The 12,124-nt window shown below is 35.2% G+C and overlaps 1 protein-coding gene across 3 annotated transcripts in view; it reads right to left on the reverse strand.

Annotated features, from left to right (window-relative positions):
- Ankib1 (ankyrin repeat and IBR domain containing 1) overlaps positions 1 to 12,124 on the reverse strand; it is a 139,397-nt gene that overhangs the window by 23,250 nt on the left and 104,023 nt on the right. For all 3 annotated transcript variants that reach the window (XM_047559952.1, XM_047559951.1, XM_047559950.1), the window contains exon 10: positions 5,102 to 5,190. In XM_047559952.1, coding sequence (XP_047415908.1) covers positions 5,102 to 5,190 — 89 coding nt within the window. The remainder of the gene's footprint in view (positions 1 to 5,101; positions 5,191 to 12,124) is intronic.

The following is a 12,124-nucleotide window of genomic DNA, read 5'->3' on the forward strand; positions in this document are numbered from 1 at the left end:
CCCTCAAGCTCTCTGGTAAATCTTCTTCACCCCTACTGACTTTCAAACTCTTCTCACTTCAGTTGCATCTTGTTTTATCTTAATCATCTAGATGTCTTAGGCCTCTTCGTAAGAAACACTAACTTCATTTAACAAAGTGCTAGAGTATAAGGGAATCTTAAGATTCTATTAGTAGAATCAAAACGTATGTAAGTGAAAACAGCTGCATTTTAAAATAATTTGAATTCAATTCCATAACCATTTACTAAATATGTACTACAAAAAAATTATAAATTACATAATATTATAATATATATTATATATTAACATCATTTCACAGAAAATATAATCCTGCTTCTTGCTCTGATTAGACACAATAAACATCAATTTCAGTGCTGAAAAAACTATATGAATTTTCATATGGAATTCATTTCATATGAATTTTAACCAATTTTCTTAATACCTTTTCTGATTAATTAAGATTTTGGTGCCTTTTAGTTTCACCATTCAGGGACTTTGGGAATAAGAGAGGAAACTATCTCATCAATCTACAAGTTTAGTTAAAAATGTTTATGTGAGTTGGTTATGGTGGGATGTACCTATAATCTCAGCTGCTCAGGAGGCTGAAGCAGAAGGATCAAGTTCAAGGTCAGTCTGGGTCAACATAGTGAGGCACCCATCTCAGAGAAAAAAATAAAATCTTATGCCATTTATTTTGCATAATATGCAAAGAAAAAATGCTTATGATTCAAAATAGCATATAACTTAAAATAGCATTCAGCCATATTTTTCTTTTTTTGGAATATCATTTTTATATATTTAAGGATGATTTTCTACTTTAGTATTACAGTTGGCCTATTATTATTTGCTTTATGTTTCATGATAAATTTCATAAGCTTAAGTGGTCATTAATAGCAGCCTATTGGCTACCATCTTTTAGTGCCAAGAACACACACCAATATAAAGAAAACACCTAGGTTTTTTGGCTTTTTGGCAACTTGAACTTTTTTTTTTTTTTTTTTTTTTTTTGCTATTTTAGCTTTGGCTTTCTCAGGTATCCTCAAGACTCTTGTCTCTTATTCTATTTTTCAATGTTCCTTCATCTTCTGAATCAAAATCCCATTTGGGCTCTTCAAGGATTACCTTTAGTTGTTGTTGTTGTTGTTGCTTGTGGTACAGGGGATTAAGCCCAGGGGCAGTTAACCACTGGGCCACATCCCCAGCCTTTTTTATATTTTATTTAGAGACAGGGTCTTGTTAAGTTGCTTAGGTCTCAATAAGTTGCTAAGGTTGACTTTGAACTCATGATCTTTCTCCCTCAACCTCCAGAGTCACTGGGATTACAGGCATGTGACACAAGACTTGGATATCTTCAGTTTTTAATTTGTGGTTTCCCTATCTATGGTCACCATTGGTAATCCCATATATAGCATGTATACCATTTTCTAGTTTTTCTATTTCTTTTCTTATAAACAGGATCATTATCACATGCAAGATTATTCTTTCACAGTCTCACCACTAATCTATTCCCAATAGCTAGGTCACTTTCTCTTTCCTTCCTTTGCACAAACTTATCTATGGGTATGGAAATGACTGATTCAATTTTAAAATGGTAAGGGATGATTAAAAATGATTAACTATCAATATACTTACTTTATATCTTGGATACTTTTGGCCATTTCTATTTAGGAATTAAACAGTATGCTACACTACTTTTTGTGCATTAAATCTTCTAGCATACTAGATTTAAAACTAAATACAATGGCATCTTTTTTTTGGTGGTGGTGCTGGGGATTGAACCCAGGGCCTGTGCATGAGAAACAGGCACTCTACCAACTGAGCTATATCCCCAGTCCCAATTACATTTTCTTAATTCTCCTACATATACCCCCTGCCTCATCTGAATTGCCCCTGTCTTGTTTACACCCTCAAAGTCTCTCACCTGGTCATTCTGAAAATGTCTCAGATATGGTGTTTTTGCCTGGTCCTTTAATAGTTTTTGATTTACCATCCCTACCTCTGCTTGAGTGGTCTTTCTAAGCAAGAATATTCATTCATCACTCTCCAACTAAAAACTCCTTTTCAGTATCTAAAGTCACACTTCCTGGCATTGTGTACTACTCCCTCTCTGCACCCAATGTCTGATTTGGACTCTTGTGTGTGTAGTTGCATTTGTTATTGCATCTTACTGCACCACTGTGCTGGATGTACTGATTTGTAGTCCTTGAATATTCCATGCTATTTCACAGCATTACTTCATCCTACGTCTGAAATGTCCTTTAAATTCAGGTCCATGTGAAGAACATCTATCACTTTCAAGATGGGACTTAAGAAGCATCAATTCTTTTATAAAGTGTTTCCTTTACCTTCCCTCTACCACAGGAATAATTCTCTCAACATTTATAACACATATCTTCTCTAAAATATGAATTTCAGGAGCATATAAGTCATCTTATTTGTCTTCTAACGTACAACATCACTCAATAAATGTTAAATAAAAAATGAAGATACTGGGCTGGGGATTTAGCTCAGTTGGTAGAGTGCTTGCTTTGTAAGCACAAGGCCCTGGGTTCAATCCCCAGCACTGCAAAAAAAAAAAAAAAAAAAAAAAAAAATGAAGATACCATTTGAAATCAACAAATTACTCCTAAGTTTTCTTAACATCTCTTCTGAGCTTCAGACAAGCATTTTCAAAATCCCATTGGACAATTCTACATGTGTGTCCTCAAGTTCAAAATATCCACACCAAGGCCCACTGTTTTCAAAGTAACTCCTTTTGCTGAATTTCCTAACTTTAACTAATGGCATCACGATACCCTCTGATCCAAATTAAAAACAACCTCCTGGGGCTGGGTTATAGCTCAGTGGAAGAGCACTTGCTGGCAAGTGTGAGGCACTGGGTTCAATCCTCAGCACCACATAAAAATAAGTAAATAAATAAGATAAAGGTATTGTGTCTATCTACAACTAAAAAAAATTTTTTTTTAATTAAGAAAAAAACAACTCAATCTTCTGCCTCTGGTCTATTTCTCCTTCAATCTACCTTTCATAGGCAATCAGTTTTTTTTAAATTTTGTTTTTTTTTTTTTATGGTACAGGGATTGAACTCAAGGAAGGTTAATCACTGAGCCACATCCCCAGCCCTTTTTATTTTTTATTTTGAGACAGGATCTTGCTAAGTTGCTTAGGGCCTTCCTAAGTTACTGAGTCTGTCTTTGAACTTGTGATTCTCTTGCCTCAGCCTCCTGAACTGCTGGGATTTCAGATATGCACATCATGCCAGGTTCAATCAGTTATCTTGATTAAAAAGTCTCTGATAACTTCATTTCTCTATTTATTGAATTAAGAAAAAGTGGCATTCTGAGTCAGTGAACAAAATGAACCTTGAGGATCTAAAATACCAATACCATATCTCTATCTCTGCAAGACATGCTCAAATCCAGTTCAATCTACTGCCTTCAGAAGATTCTTGCATATTCTTCCTACCTTCAACCTGAATTAGCTGTTCTTATTTCTGCACTCTCATTGTTACTCTACTGTATCAGTCATCATGTAATACTGTAATTATCTGACTTTTATCTCTGTATTCGCTGAAGGCTGGAATCATCTTTTGTTTTGTTTATGGTACTAGGGATGGAACCCAGGGGTACTTTACTAGTAAGCTAAGTCCCCAGCCCTTTTTATTTATTTTTTTTAAATTTTGAGACAGGGTTTCACTAAGTTGCTGGGGTTGGCCTCAAACTTACAATTCTCCTGCCTCAGTCTCCCAAATTGCTGGAATTATAGGAATGAGACAATGTACCTGTTGGCATCATCTTATTGTTGCTTTGAACATAAGTATAGATTCACTGAGTGAATTCTTTAAAAAAAAATTTTTTTTTTAGTTGTTGATTTGATGGACCTTTATTTTATTCATTTATTTATATGCGGTGCGGAGGATCAAACCCAGTGCCTCACACATGCTAGGCAAGCACTCTACCACTGAGCCACAACAACCCCAGCTCCGAGTGAATTTTTTTAAAAAATACTTTTAGTTGTCAATGGACCTTCATTTTATTTATATGCAGTGCTGAGAATCAAACCCAGTGAGTCACGCATGTTAGGCAAGTGCTCTACCACTGAGCTACAACCCCAGCCCACTGAGTGAATTCTTCATCCTGATTTGCAACATGTCAGAGTAACTCCACTATTAAAAAAAAAAAGGCTGGGGTTGTAGCTCAGTGGTAGAGCTCTTGCCTTGCACATGTCAGGCACTGGGTTCGATCTTCAGCACCACATAAAAATAAGGAAAGAAAATAAAGAAATTGTGTCCATCTACAGCTTAAAAAAAAAAAAAGACGAAGAAGAGAAAAAAAAGAAAAAACTTTAAAAAGACAAACTAAATTAATTTACATTTATATTAATGTGAAAGAAAACAGTTGTCAGAAACACTTTAGGAGGTGGGAAAATATTGCCAAGTAGATATATTTATTTGTTAATGTGGGAATTGCCACTAGGAAGGATTTAAAAGGGAGTTCTTTTAGAGATTCAATCCATTCCAGCATAAGGTACATGCTCTGTCACTCAGTACAACCTAAATATTAGTTTCCTCTGTAAAACAAGATTACTAACATCACCTCCTAGCATTTCTAAGCTGGGCTCAGTGGTGCACGCCTGTAATCCTAGCAGCTCAAGAAGCTGAGGCAGGAGGATGGCGAGTTCAAATCCAGTCTCAGCAAAAGCAAGGTGTTAAGCAACTTAGTGAGACCCTGTCTCTAAATAAAATACAAAATAAGGCTGGGGATGTGGCTCAGTGGCCGAGTTCCCCTGAGTTCAATCCCTCCCCAACAAAAATGAGAAAATGTATTTATAAAAGTCTCAGTGACAACAGTTAAATGTGACCCTCCCAGCCCTGTTTATCTTAGGCTGTAAAGTCTTATTAGAAACATGGGACCTGTCTATGATTTCTTCTTGCAAAAAGTCAGATCTCCAAAAGGGTATTAATCAGAGGGGCAATGTTAAATATGGGAGCTCTAGAAGCAACAAACTTGAAAACCTCTTAAATGAGATTATAAGAAATATGACATTATCTTTTGAATGGTATTAGGAAATACATAGCATAGTTATCTAAAATTCCTCTTACGTTCTTCTGGTTTCATTTCAGTTATTTTTTGTAGCCAGTTTTTCCATGTTTGGCAGTCACAAGGCTCATGTGCTTCACCAAGGCACTCCCTAAGGAAAAAAACGGAAAAGACAACTTAAAAATAACTTCAATATCAAGGTGGTACATGCCTATAATCCCAGTGGCTTGGGAGGCTAAGGCAAGAGGACTGCAAGTTTGAAACCAGTCTCAGCATCTTAGTGAGACCCTGTATCAAAATTAAAAATTAAAAAAGGACTGGGGATGTAGCTCAGTGGTAAAATATACCTGGGTTCAATCCCAAGTACCTTAAAAATATATATATATTTTTCAATATATAAATATATTAAATATATTTAAATATATAATATATATTTATGACGGTTTATTTTATCTTTTTAGTTATACATGATAGTAGAATCCATTTTAACATAATCATACAAACATGGAATATTGTTAATTCTAATTCAGACCTCAGTACCTCTCTATAACTTAGTTTTGCATGCCTTCAGAGCTATTAAACATTTTTGACAATTAGGTTCCATTCTTATTAATACTTTAAATGATCCCTACTCAAGGTGTGTTCCTCTGGCTAGCAGTATTACCATTACTTAGGTTTTGTTAGACAAGCAGAAGAGCTGGCCCCCAAAGACCCAGAGATTAGAATCTGTATTTTATCAAAATTATTCCATGATTCTTCATTTTAAAGTTTGAGAAGCACTGTTTTAAGTCACAGTCTTACAGTTATTTTTAACTTCAAATTCCCAGATAACTGCTAGGACAATCTAATATATTTTTACAGGAATTTGGCAAGTTTTGGTTTAAATAATTAAAAACATCAATTTATCACTGGTAACTCAATTTTACATTCTTTCTACGGCTATATAATAAGTTAAATAATAGGAGAGATCTAATATCTCTTAGATCCGAATAAGAATAGAGGAGGTTGAGTTCCTGGTTGCTCTGTGGCGTGAAACCAAGAAAGTAGACAGGCAGCTTCCCCACAAGTGAGGTACTGGAAACCTTCAGGGATACTATAAATCCACAGAGTAGAAACTGTGATAGATCCATACTGTTAGATGGGTAGAGACACAAACAACATGAAAAAGCAAGGGAACAAATTACCCCAAGCAAGCCCAGATACTCCAATAACAGAATCCACATGCCATAGTGGAAGAAATGCCAGAGAAGGAGTTTAGAATGTACATAGTTAAACTGATCTGTGAAGTAAAAGATGATGTAAGAGAGAAAATACAGGTAGCAAAAGATCACTTCAGTAAAGAGAGATTAAAAAAAAAAAGAAGAAAAAGAAATCCTTGAAATGAAAGAAACAATAAACCAAATCAAACAATAAACAAAATTAAAAGTTCAATAGCAAGTATCACCAACAGAAAATAAAACTGACCACACAGAGAAGATGGTAAGAAACCATGAATGAGAACTTCCAAGCATTATGAAATAACATGAAAAGACCACATTTAAGATTTATTGGGATAGGTGAAGGCACAGAGATACAAACCAAAGGAATGTACAATCTTTTCAATGAAATAATAAGAAAATTTCCCAAAGTTAAAGAAATATGTGGAAATTCAAATACAGGACCCCAAATGTGCAAAATTACATCAGACTCACATCAAGGCACATTATAATGACAATTCATAACATACAGAATAAGGATAAAAATTTAAAGGCCGAGAGAGAAAAATATCAAATTACACATAGGGAGAAACCAATTCGGATCTCAGCTGATTTCTCAACCAAGACCCTCAAAGCTAGGAGGTCCAAGAATCACGTATACCAAACTCTTAAAGAAAAAGAATGCTAACAAAGAATCTGATGTCTAGCAAAATTAAGCTTCAGATTTGAAGGTGAAATAAAAACTTTCCAATATAAACAAAAATTAAAAGAATTCACAACCAGAAAGCCTGCATTTCAGAATATTCTCAACAAAACATTCCACAAAGATGGAAAAAAAAAAAAAAAAAAAAGTGAAAACCAGTGAAGGGAGAAATAGTCAACCAAAGGAGAAACTAAATTAAAAACTAGAACAAACCAAAATGACCAGGAACACAAATCATATCTCAGTAATAACCTTGAACACTAATGGCCTAAAGACATATACTGGCAGATTGAATTAAAAAACAATATCCAACAATATGCTGTCTCCAAGGCAAAGACATTCACAGACCAAAGGTGAAAGAATGGAAAAAAAAGTACCACCCACATAGATCACATAAACAAGCAGGGGTTTCTATCCTCTAAAATAGGCCAAGTTATATAACCTATATAATTGTACTTATACAATTGTAATATTACCTTAATACATTTTTAGCATCTGTAGGGTTGTTTAGATAGCTTCCTTTTCACTGATATTTTTTCTTGCTTTTTTCTTGATTATACTTGTTAACTTTTATCAACTTTTAGCTGTATTATTTCTTTTCTATTTCACATATTTCTCCTACTCTTACTTTTTCTTCCTACTACCTAATTTGAAAATAATTTGATTGTTAATCTAGCTTCTTTCTGATACACTTTAAGTTCTAAGTGTTCATTTGAGTACTATTTTGTCCCAGAGACTGATATTTTAAGCTTTTATTATCACTTCGTTCAAAGGACTTTTTATTTACTTTTCTTATGCTTCCTTCTTTGACCTGTGAAATATTTATGTGTGCTGTTTAATTCTGAAGTTGTTGAGTTGTGGGGGTAGGGTTCTATATATATCTTAAGGTGACTTATTTTCAATGTAATAAATCATGTAGGAAACAGTCTGCATGATTTCAAATTTTTAAAATTTCTCAAAGCTTATTTTATGACATAATATAGTCTATCCTTATTAATTTTCTACTTGTCATTTTTGTGCAGAGCTCTCTATAAATAACAAATTGATAATGTTGTTAAGCCTTCTATATCATTACTCCTTCCAGCAAAGTGAGAAGGCTTTATATATCCAAATATGATTGTAATATTTTGGAAAAGAGGTTGAATAGTCCTGCTGTCAGGCTCAGAGAGAAGATTGTTGGAATGTTTTTGTTGCAATTGTTCATTTTCTCATTTATCATATGATACACAGCAACACATTTACTTTACTGTTTGTTAACACTTTTTATTTTGTAAATAAAAAATAGTATATACCAAAAAAAAAAAAAAAAGGTACTCACTCAGAAGACTGAATCAAGGTGACAAGAAAAGGTGCTTATCATAAGAATGTTGTCTGTTCATATTGGTAAAAAAAAAAATTGATGAATAAATGGGCTAAGGAACTGGGCAGACACATCACAGAAGATATACAGGTGATCAACAAGTATATGAAAAAGTGCTCATCATCTCTAGTAATCAGAGAAATACAAATTAAAACCACCCTAAGATTTCATCTCACCCCAATTAGAATGGCTATTATCAAGAACACAAGCAATAATAAGTGTTGGCATGGATGCGGGGTAAAAGGTACACTGGTACATTGCTGGTGGAGTTGCAAATTGGTGCAGCCACTCTGGAAAGCAGTATGGAGATTCCTCAGAAAACTTGGAACGGACCCACCATTTGACCCAGCTGTCCCACTCCTTGGTTTATACCCAAAGGACTTAAAATCAGCATACTACAGAGATGTAGCCACATCAATGTTCATAGCTACTCAATTCACAATAGCTAGATTGTAGAACCAACCGAGATGCCCTTCAATTGATGAAAGGGCAAAGAAACTGTGGTACATACACACAATGGAATATTAGTCATAAAGAATAAAATGATGGCATTTGCTGGTAAATGGACGAAGTTGGAGACTATCATGCTAAGTGAAATAGGCCAATCCTAAAAGACCAAAGGCCAAATGTTTTCTCTGATAAGTGGATGATGATACATAAGAGAGGTGGTGTGAGGGGATGAGAAGAATGAAGGAATTTTGGATGGTGTAGAGGAAAATGGGGCTGGAGTGGGTGGGGAGAAGGAAAGATAGTAGAATGAGACAGAAAGTATTACCCTATGTATATGCATGATTAGAGGAATGGTGTGAATCTACATTGTGTAGATCCATAGAAGTGAAAAGTCGGACCACATTTGTGTACAATGAATCAAAATGCAGTCTGTAAAAATTTAAAAAAAGAAAAAAAATTGGAGGACTGGTGTTGTAGCTCAGTGGTAGAGTGCTTGCCTCGCATGTGTGGGGCACTGGGTTCAATCCTAAGCACCACATAAATAAATAAAATAAAAACATTGTGTCTATTTACAACTAAAAAAATTGGAAACAATCGATTGCCCATGAATAGGGGAACTAAAAAAATAATTTCATATATTTAGAAAAAACAGTTAAACAAAGAGTTTAAAGTCTTCTTTTTTTTTATTATTGTAAACAAATGGGATACATGTTGTTTCTCTATACATGGAGTAAAGGCATACCATTTGTGTAATCATAAATTTACATAGGGTAATGTTGGTTGATTCATTGTTATTTTTTACCTTCCCCCATCCCTCTCACCCCTCCCACCCCTCTTGTCCCTCTATACAGTCCTCCTTCCTCCATTCTTGCCCCCCTCCCTAACCCTAACCCTAACCATAACCATAACCCTTCCACCCCCCATTATGTGTCATCATCCGCTTATCAGAGAGATCAATTGACATTTGGTTTTTTGAGATTGGCTTCTCTCACTTAGCATGATATTCTCCAATTTCATCCATTTGCCTGCAAATGCCATAATTTTATCATTCTTTATGGCTGAGTAATATTCCATTTTATATATATACCATGGTTTCTTTATCCATTCATCAATTGAAGGGCATCTAGGTTGGTTCCACAATCTGGCTATTATGAGTTGAGCAGCTATGAACATTGATGTGGCTGCATCTCTGTAGTATGCTGATTTTAAGTCCTTTGGGTATAGGCCAAGGAGTGGGATAGTTGGGTCAAATGGTGGGTCCACTCCAAGTTTTCTAAGGAATCTCCATACTGCTTTCCAGAGTGGCTGCACTAATTTGCAGCCCCACCAGCAATGTACGAGTGTACCTTTTCCCCCACATCCTCGCCAACACCTGCTGTTGCTTGTATTCTTGATAATCGCCATTCTAATTGGGGTGAGATGGAATCTTAGGGTGGTTTTGATTTGCATTTCTCTTATTACTAGAGATGTTGAACATTTTTCCATATGTTTGTTGATTGCTTGTAGATCTTCTGTGAAGTGTCTGTTCATTTCCTTAGCCCATTTGTTGATTGGGTTATTTGTATTCTTGGTCTAGAGTTTTTTGAGTTCTTTATAGATTCTGGAGATTAGTGCTCTATCTGAAGTATGACTGGCAAAGATTTTCTCCCACTCTGTAGGCTCTTTCTTCCCATTGCTGATAGTTTCCTTAGCTGAGAGAAAGCTTTTTAGTTTGAATCTATCCCAGTTATTGATTCTTACTTTTAGTTCTTGTGCTACAAGAGTCCTGTTCAGGAAGTCTGGTCCTAAGCCGACATGTTGAAGATCTGGACCTACTTTTTCTTCTATAATCTGCAGGGTCTCTGATCTGATTCCGAGGTCCTTAATCCATTTTGAATTGAGTTTCATGCTCGGTGAGAGATATGGGTTTAGTTTCATTCTGTTGCATATGGATTTCCAATTTTCCCAGCACCATTTGTTGAAGAGGCTATCTTTTCTCCATTGCATATTTTTAGCACCTTTGTCTAGTATGAGAAAATTTTATTTATTTCGGTTTGTGCCTGTGTCTTCTAGTCTGTACCACTGATCTACCTGTCTACTTTGGTACCAATACCATGCCGTTTTTGTTACTATTGCTTTGTAGTATAGTTGAAGTTCTGGTATTGCGATACCCCAAGCTTCATTTTTCCTGTGAAGGATTGCTTTAGCTATTCTGGGTTTCTTATTCTTCCAGATGAATTTCATGATTGCTTGTTCTATTTCTGTAAGGTACATCATTGGGATTTTAATTGGAACTGCATTAAATCTGTATAGCACTTTTGGTAGTATGGACATTTTGAGAATATTAATTCTGTCTATCCAAGAACATGGGAGATCTTTCCACCTTCTAAGGTTTTCTTTAATTTCTTTCTTTAGTGTTCTGTAGTTCTCATTGTAGAGGTCTTTCAACCTCTTTTGTGAAATTGATTCCCAAGTATTTTATTTTTTTCAAAGTTATTGTGAATGGGGTAGTTTTCCTAATTTTTCTTTCCAAAGAGTCATCACTTATGTATAAAAATGCATTAGATTTATGAGCACTGATCTTAAATCCTGCTACTTTACTGAATTCACTTATGAGTTCTAAAAGTTTTCTGGTGGAATTTCCTGATACCTCTAAGTATATAATCATATCATCAGCAAATAGGGATAGTTTGAGTTCTTCTTTTCCTATTCGTATCCCTTTTAATTTCTTTGGTCTGTCTAATTTCTCTGGCTAGAGTTTTCAAGGACAATATTGAATAGAGTGGTAAAAGGGGCATCCCTGCCTTGTTCCAGTTTTTAGGGGGAATGCTTTCAGTTTTTCACCATTTAGAATGATATTAGCCATGGGCTTAGCATAGATAGCCTTTATAATGTTAAGGAATGTTCCCACTATCCCTATTTTTTCTAGTGTTTTGAGCATGAAGGGGTGCTGTATTTTATCAAATGCTTTTTCTGCATCCATTGAAATAATCATGTGATTCTTGACTTTAAGTCTGTTGATATGGTGAATTACATTTACTGATTTCCAGATGTTGAACCAACCTTGCATCCCTGGGATAAAACCCACTTGATCATGGTGCACTATCTTTTTAACATGTTTTTGTATGCAATTTGCTAAAATTTTGTTTAGAATTTTTGCGTCGATGTTCATTAAGGATATTGGTCTGAAATTTTCTTTCCTCGATGTGTCTCGATGTGTCTGGTTTAGGTATCAGGGTGATACTGGCCTCATAGAATGAGTTTGGGAGGGTTCCCTCCTCTTCTATTTCATGGAATACTTTGAGGAGTATTGGAATGAGCTCTTCTTTAAAGGTTTTGTAGAACTCGGCTGAGAACCATCTGGTCCCGGACTTTTCTTTGTTGGTAGGCTTTTGAT

This window comes from Sciurus carolinensis, chromosome 8, assembly GCF_902686445.1.
Source record: "Sciurus carolinensis chromosome 8, mSciCar1.2, whole genome shotgun sequence".
NCBI lineage: Eukaryota > Metazoa > Chordata > Mammalia > Rodentia > Sciuridae > Sciurus > Sciurus carolinensis.